The sequence below is a fragment of the Oncorhynchus masou genome, chromosome 13 (assembly GCF_036934945.1).
Source record: "Oncorhynchus masou masou isolate Uvic2021 chromosome 13, UVic_Omas_1.1, whole genome shotgun sequence".
Classification (NCBI taxonomy): Eukaryota; Metazoa; Chordata; class Actinopteri; order Salmoniformes; family Salmonidae; genus Oncorhynchus; species Oncorhynchus masou.
This window is the reverse complement of record NC_088224.1, coordinates 85042455-85064954: the sequence shown is the minus strand read 5'-3', so window position 1 is coordinate 85064954 and position 22500 is coordinate 85042455. Positions and strand designations below refer to the sequence as shown.

At 45.1% G+C, this 22500-nt stretch overlaps 1 protein-coding gene across 1 annotated transcript in view; it reads right to left on the bottom strand.

The window, feature by feature from the left end:
- The window catches only part of LOC135553157 (cGMP-dependent 3',5'-cyclic phosphodiesterase-like), a 180659-nt gene that overhangs the window by 57252 nt on the left and 100907 nt on the right, over positions 1 to 22500 (bottom strand). Inside the window, exon 4 of the mRNA XM_064985314.1 lies at positions 657 to 746. Within this exon, the coding sequence (XP_064841386.1) occupies positions 657 to 746 (90 nt within the window). The remainder of the gene's footprint in view (positions 1 to 656; positions 747 to 22500) is intronic.

Sequence of the window (22500 nt, the reverse complement as noted above, 5' to 3'; positions counted from 1 at the left end):
GACCTAAAATCCAATTAGCGGCAAAAGTTTGTTCTAAAGCGCAAATGATGCTCGCTGTTTCATGTGACAGAGGTGACAATCTAATTGGAATGTGAAGATGCAACAACTAGAATGGGTGGTGAATATGACTAGGGATTTGGCCTTTGGCTTCTGAACAACCAAATAAAGTTGATATGATAACCAACAGAACAGGAGAGAAATGCTGGGCTCAATGGCATGAGGAAGTCTTGAGAAACATGCATGAAATGAGAGGTTGTTGGATATTCCACTCAAACTAGGCTCTGTATGCGGTGTGATAAATAGCCTAAAACAGGTCTACGTGACAAACTAACCAAAATCCACAATTTAACTACACAAATTAACCTACAGATCAATAAGCATGACTTGGAAAATGTATGGTTAACCGTTAACATCCCTAGAGATGATGACTAATGAGTGCTGATGATAGGCCATGTCAGCTATTCATTCCGTTTCATTCATTGGTCAGAAGGGCCCCTGGAGAAAGCCACGCCCCTCTGACACAAGCTCTGCCCCTGTCACTCATGCTGAACATACACACCTATATATAAATGCCAATCCAGTGGTGCAGTTCTGAGGAATGGCTGCTTGACCCCTCCCAAAAAATAACACTACCCAGCAGGCCTGTGTGTACGTACCACGCTGGGCAGTAGCCCCTGTGCGGTCTCTCTGAGAGCATCTCGGAGTGAGCGCACGTCAACAACTCCTGCCAGCCTCAGTAAAGCATCCTGTGAGGAAACAGAAACAACATGAGTTACACACAGAAACAGCATAATCCTTTATGACACCACACCACACAGTTTATATGAGGGAACAGAGACACCACACTGTTTATATGAGGGAACAGAGACACCACACAGTTTATATGAGGGAACAGAGACACCACACCGTTTATATGAGGGAACAGAGACACCACACAGTTTATATGAGGAAACAGAGACACCACACAGTTTATATGAGGAAACAGAGACACCACACAGTTTATATGAGGGAACAGAGACACCACACAGTTTATATGAGGGAACAGAGACACCACACAGTTTATATGAGGGAACAGAGACACCACACAGTTTATATGAGGGAACAGAGACACCACACAGTTTATATGAGGGAACAGAGACACCACACAGTTTATATGAGGGAACAGAGACACCACACAGTTTATATGAGGGAACAGAGACACCACACAGTTTATATGAGGGAACAGAGACACCACACAGTTTATATGAGGGAACAGAGACACCACACAGTTTATATGAGGGAACAGAGACACCACACAGTTTATATGAGGGAACAGAGACACCACACAGTTTATATGAGGGAACAGAGACACCACACAGTTTATATGAGGGAACAGAGACACCACACAGTTTATATGAGGGAACAGAGACACCACACAGTTTATATGAGGGAACAGAGACACCACACAGTTTATATGAGGGAACAGAGACACCACACAGTTTATATGAGGGAACAGAGACACCACACAGTTTATATGAGGGAACAGAGACACCACACAGTTTATATGAGGGAACAGAGACACCACACAGTTTATATGAGGGAACAGAGACACCACACAGAGACACCACACAGTTTATATGAGGGAACAGAGACACCACACAGTTTATATGAGGGAACAGAGACACCACACAGTTTATATGAGGGAACAGAGACACCACACAGTTTATATGAGGGAACAGAGACACCACACAGTTTATATGAGGGAACAGAGACACCACACAGTTTATATGAGGGAACAGAGACACCATACAGTTTATATGAGGGAACAGAGACACCACACAGTTTATATGAGGGAACAGAGACACCACACAGTTTATATGAGGGAACAGAGACACCACACAGTTTATATGAGGGAACAGAGACACCACACAGTTTATATGAGGGAACAGAGACACCACACAGTTTATATGAGGGAACAGAGACACCACACAGTTTATATGAGGGAACAGAGACACCACACAGTTTATATGAGGGAACAGAGACACCACACAGTTTATATGAGGGAACAGAGACACCACACAGTTTATATGAGGGAACAGAGACACCACACAGTTTATATGAGGGAACAGAGACACCACACAGTTTATATGAGGGAACAGAGACACCACACAGTTTATATGAGGGAACAGAGACACCACACAGTTTATATGAGGGAACAGAGACACCATACAGTTTATATGAGGGAACAGAGACACCACACAGTTTATATGAGGGAACAGAGACACCACACAGTTTATATGAGGGAACAGAGACACCACACAGTTTATATGAGGGAACAGAGACACCACACAGTTTATATGAGGGAACAGAGACACCACACAGTTTATATGAGGGAACAGAGACACCACACAGTTTATATGAGGGAACAAGACAGTTTATATGACACCACACAGTTTATATGAGGGAACAGAGACACCACACAGTTTATATGAGGGAACAGAGACACCACACAGTTTATATGAGGGAACAGAGACACCACACTGTTTATATGAGGGAACAGAGACACCACACAGTTTATATGAGGGAACAGAGACACCACACAGTTTATATGAGGGAACAGAGACACCACACAGTTTATATGAGGGAACAGAGACACCACACAGTTTATATGAGGGAACAGAGACACCACACAGTTTATATGAGGGAACAGAGACACCACACAGTTTATATGAGGGAACAGAGACACCACACAGTTTATATGAGGGAACAGAGACACCACACAGTTTATATGAGGGAACAGAGACACCACACAGTTTATATGAGGGAACAGAGACACCACACAGTTTATATGAGGGAACAGAGACACCACACAGTTTATATGAGGGAACAGAGACACCACACAGTTTATATGAGGGAACAGAGACACCACACAGTTTATATGAGGGAACAGAGACACCACACAGTTTATATGAGGGAACAGAGACACCACACAGTTTATATGAGGGAACAGAGACACCACACAGTTTATATGAGGGAACAGAGACACCACACAGTTTATATGAGGGAACAGAGACACCACACAGTTTATATGAGGGAACAGAGACACCACACAGTTTATATGAGGGAACAGAGACACCACACAGTTTATATGAGGGAACAGAGACACCACACAGTTTATATGACACACCACACAGTTTATATGAGGGAACAGAGACACCACACAGTTTATATGAGGGAACAGAGACACCACACAGTTTATATGAGGGAACAGAGACACCACACAGTTTATATGAGGGAACAGAGACACCACACAGTTTATATGAGGGAACAGAGACACCACACAGTTTATATGAGGGAACAGAGACACCACACAGTTTATATGAGGGAACAGAGACACCACACAGTTTATATGAGGGAACAGAGACACCACACAGTTTATATGAGGGAACAGAGACACCACACAGTTTATATGAGGGAACAGAGACACCACACAGTTTATATGAGGGAACAGAGACACCACACAGTTTATATGAGGGAACAGAGACACCACACAGTTTATATGAGGGAACAGAGACACCACACAGTTTATATGAGGGAACAGAGACACCACACAGTTTATATGAGGGAACAGTTTATATGACAGAGACACCACACAGTTTATATGAGGGAACAGAGACACCACACAGTTTATATGAGGGAACAGAGACACCACACAGTTTATATGAGGGAACAGAGACACCACACAGTTTATATGAGGGAACAGAGACACCACACAGTTTATATGAGGGAACAGAGACACCACACAGTTTATATGAGGGAACAGAGACACCACACAGTTTATATGAGGGAACAGAGACACCACACAGTTTATATGAGGGAACAGAGACACCACACAGTTTATATGAGGGAACAGAGACACCACACAGTTTATATGAGGGAACAGAGACACCACACAGTTTATATGACAGAGACACCACACTGTTTATATGAGGGAACAGAGACACCACACAGTTTATATGAGGGAACAGAGACACCACACAGTTTATATGAGGGAACAGAGACACCACACAGTTTATATGAGGGAACAGAGACACCACACAGTTTATATGAGGGAACAGAGACACCACACAGTTTATATGAGGGAACAGAGACACCACACAGTTTATATGAGGGAACAGAGACACCACACAGTTTATATGAGGGAACAGAGACACCACACAGTTTATATGAGGGAACAGAGACACCACACAGTTTATATGAGGGAACAGAGACACCACACAGTTTATATGAGGGAACAGAGACACCACACAGTTTATATGAGGGAACAGAGACACCACACAGTTTATATGAGGGAACAGAGACACCACACAGTTTATATGAGGGAACAGAGACACCACACAGAGACACCACACAGTTTATATGAGGGAACAGAGACACCACACAGTTTATATGAGGGAACAGAGACACCACACAGTTTATATGAGGGAACAGAGACACCACACAGTTTATATGAGGGAACAGAGACACCACACAGTTTATATGAGGGAACAGAGACACCACACAGTTTATATGAGGGAACAGAGACACCACACAGTTTATATGAGGGAACAGAGACACCACACAGTTTATATGAGGGAACAGAGACACCACACAGTTTATATGAGGGAACAGAGACACCACACAGTTTATATGAGGGAACAGAGACACCACACAGTTTATATGAGGGAACAGAGACACCACACAGTTTATATGAGGGAACAGAGACACCACACAGTTTATATGAGGGAACAGAGACACCACACAGTTTATATGAGGGAACAGAGACACCACACAGTTTATATGAGGGAACAGAGACACCACACAGTTTATATGAGGGAACAGAGACACCACACAGTTTATATGAGGGAACAGAGACACCACACAGTTTATATAAGGGAACAGAGACACCATACTGTATATTTAGCGGGAAGAGAAGACAGAGTGTCATGTAAAGACAGACAGTAGAGGCAAACATGATGAACCAGTGTGTGTGTGTGTGTGTGTGGGACTGACTTTGAGTGGCACATCCCTTGGAGACACACGCACATACATTCACACACAGCTAAGTCAGTGGGTGTGTGATTGGCTGAAGAATAACCAGGGGAAATCAATCACCTTCTATCGATCTGCAAACCGATTTACTAAAATAGAGCAGAGTGGACAGCTAACACACTGAAACACGCACGCATGCACGCACGCACGCACATAGAAGGGCTGGGGATTTAGGGAGAAGGGCTGGAGATTTAGGGAGAGGGGCTGGGGTTTTAGGGAGAAGGGCTGGGGATTTAGGGAGAGGGATGAGGAAACAGAGAACCTGCTCTTTCCATGACAGACTGACCAGGTGAATCCAGGTGAAACCTATAATCCCTTATTGATGTAACTTGTTAAATCCACTTCAATCAGTGGAGGTGAAGGGGAGGAGACAGGTTATAGAAGGATTTTTAAGACCTGGGACAATTGAGACATGGATTGTGTGTGTGTGACATTCAGACGGTGAAGACAAGACATGTAAGTGCCTTTGAATGGGGTCTGGAAGTAGGGGCCTTTGAACGGGGTATGGTAGTAGGGGCCTTTGAACGGGGTATGGAAGTAGGGGCCTTTGAACGGGGTATGGAATTAGGGGCCTTTGAACGGGGTATGGTAGTAGGGGCCTTTGAACGGGGTATGGAAGTAGGGGCCTTTGAACGGGGTATGGAAGTAGGGGCCTTTGAACGGGGTATGGAAGTAGGGGCCTTTGAACGGGGTATGGTATTAGGGGCCTTTGAACGGGGTATGGAAGTAGGGGCCTTTGAACGGGGTATGGTAGTAGGGGCCTTTGAACGGGTATGGTAGTAGGGGCCTTTGAACGGGGTATGGTAGTAGGGGCCTTTGAACGGGGTATGGTATTAGGGGCCTTTGAACGGGGTATGGAAGTAGGGGCCTTTGAACGGGGTATGGTATTAGGGGCCTTTGAACAGGGTATGGTAGTAGGGGCCTTTGAACGGGGTATGGTATTAGGGGCCTTTGAACGGGGTATGGAAGTAGGGGCCTTTGAACGGGGTATGGTATTAGGGGCCTTTGAACGGGGTATGGAAGTAGGGGCCTTTGAACGGGGTATGGAATTAGGGGCCTTTGAACGGGGTATGGTAGTAGGGGCCTTTGAACGGGGTATGGAAGTAGGGGCCTTTGAACGGGGTATGGAAGTAGGGGCCTTTGAACGGGGTATGGAAGTAGGGGCCTTTGAACGGGGTATGGAAGTAGGGGCCTTTGAATGGGGTATGGTATTAGGGGCCTTTGAACGGGGTATGGAAGTAGGGGCCTTTGAACGGGGTATGGTAGTAGGGGCCTTTGAACGGGGTATGGTAGTAGGGGCCTTTGAACGGGGTATGGTAGTAGGGGCCTTTGAATGGGGTATGGTATTAGGGGCCTTTGAACGGGGTATGGAAGTAGGGGCCTTTGAACGGGGTATGGTATTAGGGGCCTTTGAACAGGGTATGGTAGTAGGGGCCTTTGAACGGGGTATGGTATTAGGGGCCTTTGAACGGGGTATGGAATTAGGGGCCTTTGAACGGGGTATGGAATTAGGTCCCGGGTGCACCGGTTTGTGTTGAGAACTGCAACGCTGCTGGGTTTTTCATGCTCAACAGTTACCTGTGTCTATCAAGGCCCCACTACCCAAAGAACATCCAGCCAATTTGACACAACTGGGAAGCATTGGAGTCAACACGGGCCAGCAACCCTGTGGAACGCTTTCAACACCTTGTAGAGTTCCTGTCCTGATGAATTGAGGCTGTTCTGAGGGCAAAATGGGTTGGGGGGTACAGCTCCATATTAGGAAGGTGTTTCTAATGTGTTGTATACTCAGTGTAGATGTGAAAGCATTAATAACAAATTCTAATAATCGCTATGACAACATGATATTGTGACAGGTATGGAATGCAACAATAGTGAGTGGATGGCTTTAGGTTGAACATACATGACTAACTCTGGTGCAGTGTAGAGGTGAAAGATAAATGACTATAACTCTGGTGCAGTGTAGAGGTGAAAGATAAATGACTATAACTCTGGTGCAGTGTAGAGGTGAAAGATAAATGACTATAACTCTGGTGCAGTGCAGAGGTGAAAGATAAATGACTATAACTCTGATGCAGTGTAGAGGTGAAAGATAAATGACTATAACTCTGGTGCAGTGTAGAGGTGAAAGATAAATGACTATAACTCTGGTGCAGTGTAGAGGTGAAAGATAAATGACTATAACTCTGGTGCAGTGTAGAGGTGAAAGATAAATGACTATAACTCTGGTGCAGTGTAGAGGTGAAAGATAAATGACTATAACTCTGGTGCAGTGTAGAGGTGAAAGATAAATGACTATAACTCTGGTGCAGTGTAGAGGTGAAAGATAAATGACTATAACTCTGGTGCAGTGTAGAGGTGAAAGATAAATGTAGTTCTAAAGTACTAGGGGTCATACGCTACAGCCAGATTAGACAGTAGCGACACATTATTATTCTGTAAAAAGAGAGAGAATGGGGGAGGAAAAGAGAGATAGAGAAAGACAAACAGATAAAGAGAGGGGGGGTGTTTAATTATTCTGATCACTGGCGTCCTTCAAATGTCAGAGCACTCAGTGTGATTAATATAGCTCGATGAGAGGGCAATAGGGTCTGCACAAGGAGAGACAGAGAGACGGGTAAGGGGAGAGGGAGAGGGCGAACGGGAAGGATGGAACAGGAAGGATGGAACGAAGGAGGGAGGGGAAAGAGAGAGAGGGATTCGAGAGGGGAGGTAGAGATGATTAAATAAGGTAGGTAAAGAAGGAGGGGAGAAAAAGAGAAGAGATAAGAGAGGAGAAGGGAGAGAGGGTAAGAAGAGTCAGCTGGTCCCGAGGCTCAGAACACCTGCTCTACAAATCACTACTCCAACCAAATGATAACACACTAATTCCACTTGTTTCCTTATTGTAGATGTGTGACGAGTGACAGGTGTGCGGGATAATCAGCAGCCTGATGACCTAGAGGCCGGAGAGGGAGTATACATAATACCAGTCCTCTTCTGGCTGTGCCGCGTGGAGATTATAACAGAACATGGCCAAGATGTTCAAACGTTCATAGATGACCAGCTGGGTCAAATAACAGGTCAGCACCTCAGGAGTAAATGTCAGTTGGCTTTTCATAGCCAATCATTCAGAGTTAAAGACAGCAGGTGTGATAGAAAGAGAGAGTAGAAAACAGCAGATCTGGGATAAGGTAGCACATCCAGTGAACAGGTCCATAGCTGCAGGCAGAACAGTTGAAACTGGAGCAGCAGCACAACCAAGGGGACTGGGGACAGCAAGGAGTCATCAGGCCATGTAGTCCTGAGGCATGATCAATCAATCAATCAAATGTATTTATAAAGCTCTTCTTACATCATCTGATATATCAAAGTGCTGTACAGAAACCCAGCTTAAATCCCCAAACAGCAAGCAATGCAGGTCTAGAAGCACGGTGGCTAGGAAAAACTCCCTAGAAAGACCAGAACCTAGGAAGAAACCAAGAGAGAAACCAGGCTATGTGGGGTGGCCAGTCCTCTTCTGGCTGTGCCGGGTGGAGATTATAACAGAACATGGCCAAGATGTTCAAACGTTCATAGATGACCAGCAGGGTCAAATAATAATAATCACAGTGGTTGTTGAGGGTGCAACAGGTCAGCACCTCAGGAGTAAATGTCAGTTGGCTTTTCATAGCCGATCATTCAGAGTATCTCTACCGCTCCTGCTTTCTCTAGAGAGTTGAAAACAGCAGGTCTGAGACAGGTAGCACGTCCGGTGAACAGGTCAGGGTTCCATTGCCACTGAGTGTACTGACCATAGCATTAATAGAACATTATATATGATATCATTTCTGTCTCTATTGTACTGACTCTATTGTATTGTACTGATCCTAGGGCTCAGGTCCTCAGGGAGGGGAGGGAGAGAGAGAATTAGAGGGAGCCTACTTACATTCACACAGGACACCAGATAGAACAGACTGACCCTAGCCCACCAACACATAAACTAGTGCAGCATAGATACTGGGGCTGAGACAGGAGGGGTCGGGAGACACTGTGGCCCAGTCAACAATACCCGTGGACAGGGCCAACCAGGCAGGATATAAAGACTTAAAGGTTGAGACAGAATCTACGTTTCTCACATGGATAGGGCAGACCATTCAATACAAAAGGAGCTCTATGGAGCTCTATATAGCCCTGTCTCTAGCCCTTTGCTTAGAAATTATAGGGACAATAAGCAGGCCTGAGTCTTGTGACCATAGCATACTTGTAGGTATGTATGTATGTAGGAATGTAGGTATGTAGGAATGTAGGTATGTAGGAATGTAGTCATGTAGGAATGTAGGTATGTAGGTATATAGGAATGTAGGTATGTAGGAATGTAGGTATGTAGGAATGTAGGTATGTAGGAATGCAGGTATGTAGGAATGTAGGAATGTAGGAATGTAGGTATGTAGGTATGTAGGAATGTAGGTATGTAGGAATGTAGGTATGTAGGTATGTAGGTATGTAGGAATGTAGGTATGTAGGAATGTAGGTATGTAGGAATGTAGGTATGTAGGTATGTAGGAATGTAGGTATGTACAGCAGGGTCCAGAGAGAGATCAGGGTCCAAAGTAACGCCGAGGTTTGATTTGAGACAACTGTACAACCATTAAGATTAATTGATCCAACAGAAGACCTCTTTGTTTCTTGGGAGTTCAAAAAGTAAATAATTTGCCACCATCCACTTCCTTATTCATGAAAACATAGGCTTCCAGGGTGGGAAATGTTGGGGATTCACCATGTTTCATCGAAATGTACAGCTGTGTATCGTCTGCAAAGCAGTGTAAGTTAACATTATGTTACCGAATCACATCACCAAGAGGTAAAATATATAGTTAAAACAATAGTGGTCCTAAAACGGAACCTTGAGGAACACTGACATTTACAGTTGATTTGTCAGAGGACAAACCATCCACAGAGACGAACTGATATCTTTCCGACAGATCAAATCTAAACCAGGCCAGAACTTGTCCATGTAGACCAATTTGGGTTTCCAATCTCTCCAAATAATGTGCTGATCGATGGTGTCAAAAGCAGCACTAAGATCTAGGAGCACGAGGACAGATGCAGAAACTTGGTCTGACACCAATGAAAGGTAATATCCCACCTCCACAAGTCTCAGTGCTTTGATGGGTCTGAAACCAGACTGAAGCGTTTCGTATACATTGTTTGCCTTCAGGAAGGCAGTGAGTTCCTGCGCAAGTTCTTTTTCTAAAATGTTTCAGAGGAATGGGAGATTCGATATATGCCAATCGTTTTTTACATTTTCTGGGTCAAGGTTCCACTTTTTCAAAAGAGGCCACCTTTAGTGAGTTTGGTACACATCCGGTGGATAGGGAGCCGTTTATTATGTTGAACATAGAAGGGCCAAGCACAGGAAGCAGCTCTTTCTGTAGTTTAGTTGGAATAGGGTCCAGTATGCAGCTTGAAGGTTTAGAGGCCATGACTATTTCCATGAATGTGTCAAGAGATATAGATAAAAAAACTTTAGTGTCTCCATTGATCCAAAGGTCCTGGCAGTGTTGTGCAGACTCAGGACAACTGAGGTTGGGAGGAATACACAGATTCAAATACATTTTGTTTCTACTGATCATGATCTTTTCGTCATAGAAGTTCATGAATTTATTACTGCTGAAGTGGAAGCCATCCTCTCTTGGGGAATGCTGGTGGGTCTGTGGACTTCTCCATGTGAATATTAAAGTCACCAAAAATTGGAATATTAACTGCCATGACTACAAGGTCCGATAGGAATTCAGGGAACTCAGTGAGGAACGCTGTATACGACCCAGAAGGCCTGTAAACAGTAGCTCTAAAAAGTGATTGAGTAGGCTGCATAGATTTTATGACTAGAAGCTCAAAAGATGAAAATGCAGTCATTTTTTTTAAATGAATGTTAGCAACACCTCTGCCTTTGCGGGATGCACGGGGATATGGTCTCGAGTGTAACCAGGAGGTGAGGCCTCATTTAACACAGTAAATTCATCAGGCTTAAGCCATGTTTCAGTCAGGGCAATCACATCAAGACTATGATCAGTGATTAGTTCATTGACTATAACTGCCTTGGAAGTGAGGGATCTAACATTAAGTAGCCCTATTTTGAGATGTGAGATATCACAATCTCTTTCAATAATGACAGGCATGGAGGTCTTTATTCCAGTGAGATTGCTAAAGCAAACACTGCCATGTTTAGTTTGGCCCAACCTAGATCTAGGCACAGACACGGTCTCAATGGGGATAGCTGAGCTGACGACACTGGAAATGTTAGTGGTAGACTCCACTAAACTGTCAGACTGGCTAACAGCCTGCTGCCCTGGCCTGCACCCGATCTCATTGTGGACCAAGAGAAGGTAGAGCCATGTCTATGTTGGTAGATAAGATGAGAGCACTCCTCCAGCTAGGATGGAGTCCGTCACTCCTCAACAGGCCAGGCTTGGTCCTGTTTGTGGATCAGTCCCAGAAAGAGGGACAATTATCTACAAATTCTTTATTTTGGGAGGGGCAGGTTTCAACCAGCAATTGACGTCGCGAGACTCTGCTGTAGAGCTCACTACTTCCCCTAACAGCAGTATGTGTGTGTCGGGGAGAAAGAGAAGTTGCTGAATATATCCATAAATTATATTACTTATAAGCTGGATTTTAGATGTCCCACAGTGAACCAGGAGTCAGAGATCAAATGCTGCCATTTCAGATTACCCCAAACTCTGAGCGTTTAACATTAAAGATTGTGTGTGTGCATGCGTGCGTGTGTGTGTTAGTGCTGAGCGATTACTGCTTTTTGAGGTCGGTTCGATTCGATTATTATTAAAAAAATAATCACCGTTTTTGATTTTGGTTTCAAATTTCTCTGCCTAAGTACGCTGCAGAGCTGTTTGACAAAATACTTTTACTTGTTTCAAGAACTGTCTCTGTCCCTCTTGTCGTAGTGTTGTGTACATTCCTCTCAAGCAGTCGATGTCGTCTGTCGAACACAACGTATCAGGCGTAAAAGTGTATACGTACAGAGATCTGTCGTGGGGCAAAATAGTATTTAGTCAGCCACCAATTGTGCAAGTTCTCCCACTTAAAAAGATGAGAGAGGCCTGTAATTTTCACCATAGGTACACTTCAACTATGACAGACAAAATGAGAAACAAAATCCAGAAAATCACATTGTAGGATTTTTTATGAATTTATTTGCAAATTATGGTGAAAAATAAGTATTTGGTCAATAACAAAAGTTTATCTCAATACTTTGTTATATACCCTTTTTTGGCAATGACAGAGGTCAAACGTTTTCTGTAAGTCTTCACAAGGTTTTCACACCCTGTTGCTGGTATTTTGGCCCATTCCTCCATGTAGATCTCCTCTAGAGCAGTGATATTTTGGGGCTGTTGCTGGTCAACACAGTCTTTCAACTCCCTCCAAAGATCTTCTATGGGGTTGAGATCTGGAGACTGGCTAGGCCACTCCAGGACCTTGAAATGCTTCTTACGAAGCCACTCATTCGTTGCCGGGCGGTTTGTTTTGGGATAATTGTCATGCTGAAATATCCAGCCACGTTTCATTTTCAATGCCCTTGCTGATGGAAGGAGGTTTTCACTCAAAATCTCACGATACATGGCCCCATTCATTCTTTCCTTTACACGGATCAGTCGTCCTGGTCACTTTGCAGAAAAACAGCCCCAAAGCATGATGTTTCCACCCCCATGCTTCACAGTAGGTATGGTGTTCTTTGGATGCAACTCAGCATTCTTTGTCCTCCAAACACGATGAGTTGAGTTTTTACCAAAAAGTTCTATTTTGGTTTCATTTGACCATATGACATTCTCCCAATCTTCCTCTGGATCATCCAAATGCTCTCTAGCAAACTTCAGACGGGCCTGGACATGTACTGGCTTACGCAGGGGGACACATCTGGCACTGCAGGTGTAGTGTGTTACTGATGGTAGGCTTCGTTACTTTGGTCCCAGCTCTCTGCAGGTCATTCACTAGGTCCCCCCGTGTGGTTCTGGGATTTTTGCTCGCCGTTCTTGTGATAATTTTGACCCCACGGAGTGAGATCTTGCGTGGAGCCCCAGATCGAGGGAGATTATCAGTGGTCTTGTATGTCTTCCATTTCCTAATAATTGCTCCCACAGTTGATTTCTTCAAACCAAGCTGCTTACCTATTGCAGATTCAGTCTTCCCAGCCTGGTGCAGGTCTACAATTTTGTTTCTGGTGTCCTTTGACAGCTCTTTGGTCTTGGCCACAGTGGAGTTTGGAGTGTGACTGTTTGAGGTTGTGGACAGGTGTCTTTTATACAGATAACAAGTTCAAACAGGTGCCATTAATACAGGTAACAAGTTGAGGACAGAGGAGCCTCTTAAAGAAGAAGTTACAGGTCTGTGAGAGCCAGAAATCTTGCTTGTTTGTAGGTGACCAAATACTTATTTTCCACCATAATTTGCAAATTAATTCATTAAAAATCCTACAATGTGATTTTCTGGATTTTTTTTCTCATTTTGTCTGTCATAGTTGAAGTGTACCTATGATGAAAATTACAGGCCTCTCTCATCTTTTTAAGTATTTGAACAGAAGTAGGTTAATTAGTTGTGTAATAACTGAAAATATGAAATGTTGGTTAATCGCACAGTACTAGTGTGCGTGCATCCGTGCATGGGCAGTACTATAGCAGATGGTACTATAGCAGGTGGTACTATAGCAGATGGCACTATAGCAGATGGTACTATAGCAGATGGTATTATAGCAGGTGGTACTATAGCAGATGGACACATGCGTGCACATATTTACACTAACTGTAGGCTGCTGTAACTCAGGGAGACAAACACAGGGACAGGTTACGTATTGAAGGGCATGTTGGGACTATACGCAGGGAGGGAGGGAGGGAGGGAGGGAGGGAGGGAGGGAGGGAGGCAGGGAGGGAGGGAGGGAGGGAGGCAGGCAGGGAGGGAGGGAGGGAGAGAGGCAGGGAGGGAGGGAGTGAGGGAGGGAGGCAGGGAGGGAGAGAGGCCGGGAGGGAGGGAGTGAGGGAGGGAGGGAGGGAGGGAGGGAGGGAGGGAGGGAGGGAGGGAGGGAGGGAGGGAGGGAGAGAGGCAGGGAGGGAGGGAGAGAGGCAGGGAGGGAGGGAGGGAGGCAGGGTGGGAGGGAGGGAGGCAGGGAGGGGAGGGAGGGAGGGAGGGAGGGAGGCAGGGAGGAAGGGAGGGAGGCAGGGAGTGAGGGAGGGAGGCAGGGAGGGAGGGAGAGAGGCAGGGAGGGAGGGAGGAGGGAGGGAGGGAGGGAGGGAGGGAGGGAGGCAGGGAGGGAGGGAGAGAGGCAGGGAGGGAGGGAGGGAGGCAGGGAGGGAGGGAGGGTGGGAGGGAGGGAGGGAGGCAGGGAGGGAGGGGTGGAGGGAGGGAGGCAGGGAGGGAGGGCGGCAGGGAGGGAGGGAGGGAGGGAGGCAGGGAGGGTCAGCTCCATAGCTACAGTACAGCATGTCTCCCCCAGCACGAGGCTCTGAGCAGCTTATTACATATAATTAAATAGGATTAGATATGATGAAATATGATCACTCAATCAACCTGTAAGAAACCCTCTGTAATGAACCTGGATCTGTGCCAGCCTCTGTGTGTGTGTGTGTGTGTGTGTGTGTGTGTGTGTGTGTGTGTGTGTGTGTGTGTGTGTGTGTGTGTGTGTGTGTGTGTGTGTGTGTGTGACTGTGTGTGTGTGTTCGACTGAATGTGTGTCTGTGTGTGTGTGTTTGTTGCTCTCTATGTCTGGAGATCTTAATGAACCTTGTACGTTCCCCACCGTAAAGCTCCCTCACCCAGAACATAGTCATTACCATAACACCCCCATTACATAGCACCCCCATTACATAACATCCCATTACCATAACAACTCATTACCATAACACCCCTATTGCCATAGCACCTTCAGTACCATAACACCCCTATTACCATAGCACCTTCAGTACCATAACGCCACATTACCATAACACCCATATTACCTTGACCTCTGCATTACCATAACACACGTAATACCATAAAACCCTCATTACCATAACACCCTCATTACCATAACACACGTAATACCATAAAACCCTAATTACCATAACACCCGCATTACCATAACATCCACATTATCATAACACCCTCATTACCATAACACCCTCATTACCATAACACCCTCATTACCATAACACTGTCATTCCACAGGGAAAGAAATGTCAGATTAATATGTTGTGACACTTAACGGTGCATTTAAGGGAACAGAGTACACTCTCTTTCTTTCTTTAAACACATAAACACATAAACACACACACACACACAAATAAAAAGGTACATTGAGCAGAGTGGGCTGGTTGGTGAAGCTGTGGTCCTGGCTGTTATTCCAACAGAGCCGTATCTCCAGTAGCACACAAACACTGGAGACACATGCACTGTAGAATACAGCCAGACCTGAGAGACCAGTGACACACTCAAGTACAAACACACACACACACTAGTGATGCGCGGGTTGACACAGTCCCCTCAGTTATATCCGCGGGGTGGATGGATTTAGGGTCATTCAATATTGTGTGGCTAAAGGTCGGGTAGGTGGCGGGCAGGTTGAATAAAGAGAAACAATACCTTAAAAAATCCACACATGTCAGGACCCGGTTTCGAACCTGGGTCTCCGGAGTGAGAAACAGTCACTTAACCAACTGAGCCACGAATAGACAGCAGAACCCAGAAGATGAGGCAGACACAGCAGTACTTAAGACGGTGTATTTAATAAAGAAAAAATCCTAAAATACAAAAAATGGCAAATCCAAAAGGTGGTAGGTAAAACACAAAAAGACCTCAAAAGAAACTCACCAAAAATAAACAAAAACAAAAAACAGAATACCACAAGAACGTCACCCGGAATCGACAAGAGCACACAGAACACTAGGGCAGGGTGCTAACATACAAACACAGAGCACAGAACTGAGGGAAACAAAGGGTTTAAATACAATCAGGGGAAACGAGACACAGGTGCAAATAATAATGGGGATCAAGGGAAAAACATAGGGACAAAAAGCACAATGGGGGCATCTACTGACCAAAACCCGGAACAACCCTGGCCAAATCCTGACAACACACTTTAAAATGTTGTGCCATTTATAAAAATTAGGCAAAAAAAATAAACGTCTTCTCACTGTCAACGGTGTTAATTTTCAGCAAACTTAACGTAAATATTTGTATGAACATAACAAGATTCAGCAACTGAGAAATAAACTGAACAAGTTCCACAGACATGTGACTAACAGAAATGGAATAATGTGTCCCTGAACAAAGGGGGGTCAAAATCAAAAGTAACAGTCAGTATCTGGTGTGGCCACCAGCTGCATTAAGTACTGCAGTGCATCTCCTCCTCATGGACTGCACCAGACTTGCCAGTTCTTGCTATGAGATGTTACCCCACTCTTCCACCAAGGCACTTGCAAGTTCCCGGACATTTCTGGCGGGAATAGCCCGAGCCCTCACCCTCCAATCCAACAGGTCCCAGACGTGCTCAATGGGATTGAGATCCGGGATCTTCGCTGGCCATTGCAGAACACTGACTTGCAGGAAATCACGCACAGAACAAGCAGTATAGCTGGTGGCATTGTCATGCTGGAGGGTCATGTCAGGATGAGCCTGGAGGAAGGGTACCACATGAGGGAGGAGGATGTCTTCTCTGTAACGCACAGTGTTGAGATTGCCTGCAATGACAACAAGCTCAGTATGATGATGCTGTGACACACTGCCCCAGACCGTGCCGGACCCTCCACCAACAAATCGATCCTGCTCCAGAGTACAGGCCTCGGTGTAACGCTCATTCCTTCGACGATAAACGCAAATCCGACCATCGCCCCTGGTGAGACAAAACCGCGACTCGTCAGTGAAGAGAACTTTTTGTCAGTCCTGTCTGCGACGATGGGTTTGTGCTCATAGACGACGTTGTTGCCAGTGATGTCTGGTGAGGACCTGCCTTACAACTGGCCTTCAAGCCCTCTGACCAGCATCTCTCAGCCTATTGCGGACAGTCTGAGCACTGATGGGGGGATTGTGCGTTACTGGTGTAACTCGGGCTGTTGTTGTTGCCATCCTGTATCTGTCCTGCAGGTGTAATGTTCGGATGTACCGATCCTGTGCAGGTGTTGTTACATGTGGTCTGCCACTGCGAGGACGATCAGCTGTCCGTCCTGTCTCTCTGTAGCGATGTCTTAGGCGTCTCACAGTACGGACAATGCTATTTTTTGCCCTGGCCACATCTGCAGCCAAATAGCCTACACAACCAATCGATAGCCAAATAGCCTACACAACCAATCGATAGCCAAATAGCCTACACAACCAATCGATAGCCAAATAATGCTTTTGGCAACAGGCAGAAAAAGTTCACATCAATCAATGGAGGCAAAATGGACAATGTCGAAGTTTCATTCAATAAGACAAAAGCTGCAAAAGGAGAATTTAAAATGTAAAAAAGGGAGGCCAGAAAAGTAATGTTTGGTAAAGACTTGTTGAAGTGGTGAAAGAGGATAATGGCAGTAGGGGACTTTGTTATGTGTGATCATGTGAGGCGCTATACAAATGATTAGTCACAAGACAGACTTCAGGCCTATGGCATGTCAAGGGAACTGTAGCCTACTGCTTAGAGATCATGTGTTGTTTAGATGGGTTCAATGGAAACTGGAATCTGGACGACAAACCAGAATAACCTACTGTTTTTTGGCAAACGCCAAAGTCCTCTGATAATACTAGTCCCGTGTGAATCGACATCCCTTTGTTTTGAGAGAAATATCTGCGTTTTATCGGTGTGTCTCACCGTTTCAGCAATAAAACAACAACTGATTCGATAAATGGAACGAAGTGATGCGCATAGCTTATATATGAACTTCCACAGTGAATGCTTTTGTTTATGTGTTTTGTGCAAATTAATTGAACATCACCAAATGCATCTTTAAAAAATATTGCACCTATTTAATGCAACCCTTGCTGTTAATAGATCACAAACAAACAAAATACAGCGAGAACTGAGCTAAACGTTTGGAACAAATTCTCTTTCTCACCCATAGCCTAAAAACACATAGCTATTTCAAGTTCACTGTTTAGCTCACATCTGAATGCTGGGAGGAATTTAGGAATCTTCTAAAATATCCTATTGACACACTTCCTCAATTCAAATATTATGGTGACACTTTACCAAAGATGGTTTGGTTTGGTTTAGAAACCTGTGAACCACTCGAGTAATCAGTGTAGCCTGTTATTGCCTGGACTTGTTGAAATATCTTCACACCTAGAAAAAACCCTCCGGGCTTTCATCATAACTGACTCATATATATATGAGCATATATATATATAAATATGCAAATATGGCTATAGCATTAAAAATAACTCCTGCAGAATTAAGCATTTTCTTACAGTAAAATGACACACCAAATGTAGGAACAATTTGGATTTGGGAACAGGAATGGAGAAAAATAATTTATTTAGTTTTGCATCTTGAGGGAATTCAATGCTCAGTTAGATACGATCTGTAGAGGTGTTGTCTTCGTCATGAAATCATCATAAAAGCTGATAGTATTTCAACCACATAAAATATGCATCGAAGCCGAACTGAAATCTTATCAGAAACGCCCTGGGTCGTCTTCACAGCTTTATTGTCAACCGGTCAACCTGATGTCATTTGGACAGAAAATCTTTCCCGTTTGTTGTTGCTTTATTTTATTTCCTCCACGGTTCCTAAACGTCTTTGCTCCGGGAAGGATGACACAGAAAACGTTACAGATGCCGACTAGATTGATGCATTCATTCTATTGATCGATTACATTATTTTGTTGCGCAAGGGTTTATTTCGTCGTCTAGGGCAACATATCATTTTTACATTTACATGTTAGCCATTTATCAGATGCTCTAATCAAGAGCAATTTACAGTATTATGCACATACATTTTAACATAATGACATTTTGTATAATGACAAAAGATAAACTGCATGTATATAAATATAGACAACTTCACTCACAAATAGCCTACCAAAATGTTGGAAATTATAAGCAGAAAAATACTGTTGAAGTCGGAAGTTTACATTCACTTAGGTTGGAGTCATTGAAAATAGTTTTTCAACCGCTCCACATATTTCTTGTTCAGAAACTATAGTTTTGGCAAGTCGGTAAGGACATCTACTTTGTGCATGACACAAGTCATTCATCCAACAATTGTTTACAGACAGATTATTTCACTTATAATTCACTGTATCACAATTCCAGGTGGTCAGAAGTTTACATACACTAAGTTGACTGTGCCTTAAAACAGCTTGGAAAATTCCAGAAAATTATGTCATGGCTTTAGAAGCTTCTGATAGGCTAATTGACATCATTTGAGTCAAATGGAGGTGTACCTGTGGATGTATTTCAAGGCCTACCTTCAAACTCAGTGCCTCTTTGCTTGACATCATGGTAAAATCAGAAGAAATCAGCCAAGACCTCAGAAAAAAAGATTGTAGACCCCCACAAGTCTGGTTCATCCTTGGGAGCAATTTCCAAATGCCCGAAGGTACCACGTTCATCTGTACAAACAATAGTGCGCAAGTATAAACACCATGGGACAACGCAGCCGTCATACCTCTCAGGAAGGAGACACGTTCTGACTCCCAGAGATGAACATACTTTGGTGCGAAAAGTGCAAATCAAATCACTGCTCCGAAACCGCCATAACAAAGCCAGACTACAGTTTGCAACTGCACATGGGGACAAAGATCATACATTTTGGAGAAATGTCCTCTGGTCTGATGAAACAAAAATAGAACTGTTTGGCATAATGACCATCGTTATGTTTGGAGGAAAAAGGGGGAGGCTTGCAAGTTGAAGAACACCATCCCAACCGTGAAGCACTGGGGGGGCAGCATCATGTCGTGGGGGTTCTTTGCTGCAGGAGGGGCTGGTGCACTTCACAAAATAGATGGCATCATGAGGGATGAAAATTATGTGGAAATATTGAGGCAACATCTCGAGACATCAGTCAGGAAGTTAAAGCTTGGTCATTTTGAAAAGAAGGTCGACGACATCCGATCCTCGTTTGCTAAGTCAAACGACACCGCTGGTTCTGCTCACACTGCCCTACCCTGTGCTCTGACCTCTTTCTCCCCTCTCTCTCCAGATGAAATCTCGCTTCTTGTGACGGCCGGCCGCCCAACAACCTGCCCGCTCGACCCTATCCCCTCCTCTCTCCTCCAGACCATTTCCGGGGACCTTCTCCCTTACCTCACCTCGCTCATCAACTCATCCCTGACCGCTGGCTACGTCCCTTCCGTCTTCAAGAGAGCGAGAGTTGCACCCCTTCTGAAGAAACCTACACTCGATCCCTCCGATGTCAACAACTACAGACCAGTATCCCTTCTTTCTTTTCTCTCCAAAACTCTTGAACGTGCCGTCCTTGGCCAGCTCTCCCGCTATCTCTCTCAGAATGACCTTCTTGATCCAAATCAGTCAGGTTTCAAGACTAGCCATTCAACTGAGACTGCTCTTCTCTGCATCACGGAGGCGCTCCGCACTGCTAAAGCTAACTCTCTCTCCTCTGCTCTCATCCTTCTAGACCTATCGGCTGCCTTCGATACTGTGAACCATCAGATCCTGCTCTCCACCCTCTCCGAGTTGGGCATCTCCGGCGCGGCCCACGCTTGGATTGCGTCCTACCTGACAGGTCGCTCCTACCAGGTGGCGTGGCGAGAATCTGTCTCCTCGCCACGCGCTCTCACCACTGGTGTCCCCCAGGGCTCTGTTCTAGGCCCTCTCCTATTCTCGCTATACACCAAGTCACTTGGCTCTGTCATAACCTCACATGGTCTCTCCTATCATTGCTATGCAGACGACACACAATTAATCTTCTCCTTTCCCCTTCTGATGACCAGGTGGCGAATCGCATCTCTGCATGTCTGGCAGACATATCAGTGTGGATGACGGATCACCACCTCAAGCTGAACCTCGGCAAGACGGAGCTGCTCTTCCTCCCGGGGAAGGACTGCCCGTTCCATGATCTCGCCATCACGGTTGACAACTCCATTGTGTCCTCCTCCCAGAGCGCTAAGAACCTTGGCGTGATCCTGGACAACACCCTGTCGTTCTCAACCAACATCATGGCGGTGGCCCGTTCCTGTAGGTTCATGCTCTACAACATCCGCAGAGTACGACCCTGCCTCACACAGGAAGCGGCGCAGGTCCTAATCCAGGCACTTGTCATCTCCCGTCTGGATTACTGCAACTCGCTGCTGGCTGGGCTCCCTGCCTGTGCCATTAAACCCTACAACTCATCCAGAACGCCGCAGCCCGTCTGGTGTTCAACCTTCCCAAGTTCTCTCACGTCACCCCGCTCCTCCGCTCTCTCCACTGGCTCCCAGTTGAAGCTCGCATCCGCTACAAGACCATGGTGCTTGCCTACGGAGCTGTGAGGGGAACGGCACCGCAGTACCTCCAGGCTCTGATCAGGCCCTACACCCAAGCAAGGGCACTGCGTTCATCCACCTCTGGCCTGCTCGCCTCCCTACCATTGAGGAAGTACAGTTCCCGCTCAGCCCAGTCAAAACTGTTCGCTGCTCTGGCCCCCAATGGTGGAACAAACTCCCTCACGACGCCAGGACAGCGGAGTCAATCACCACCTTCCGGAGACACCTGAAACCCCACCTCTTCAAGGAATACCTAGGATAGGATAAGTAATCCTTCTCACCACCCCCCCTTAATGATTTAGATGCACTATTGTAAAGTGGCTGTTCCACTGGATGTCAGAAGGTGAATTCACCAATTTGTAAGTCGCTCTGGATAAGAGCGTCTGCTAAATGACTTAAATGTAAATGTAAAATGAGTCTTCCAAATGGACAATGACCCCAATCATACTTTTAAAGTTGTGGCAAAATGACTACAAACCTGACTCAGTTACACCAGCTCTGTCAGGAGGACTGGGCCAAAATTCACCCAACTCATTGTGGGAAGCTTCTGGAAGGCTACCCAAAACGTTAAACAATTTAAAGGCAATGCTACAAAATAATAATTGAGCGTATGTAAACTTCTGACCCACTGGGAATGTGATGAAAGAAATAAAAGCTGAAATAAATGATTCTCTCTGCTATTATTCTGACATTTCACATTCTTAAAATAAAGATTTGATCCTAACTGAAATAAGACAGGGAATTTTTATTGAAATGTCAGGAATTGTCAAAAACTGAGATTGAATGTATTTGGCGAAGGTGTATGTGAACATCTAAATCAGGCAAAACAAATTCCTGCACCCCCTGTCAAAAAAATAGTTCTGCAGCCAACAGAGCATTTTCACTTCATCACATATAAGTCCGGCGGTTGCGGATGTGTTATTAGCAATTGTGGGTGGGTGAACAAACAGCTGACCCACGCACCACTAACACACACACACACACACACACACACACACACACACACACACACACACACACACACACA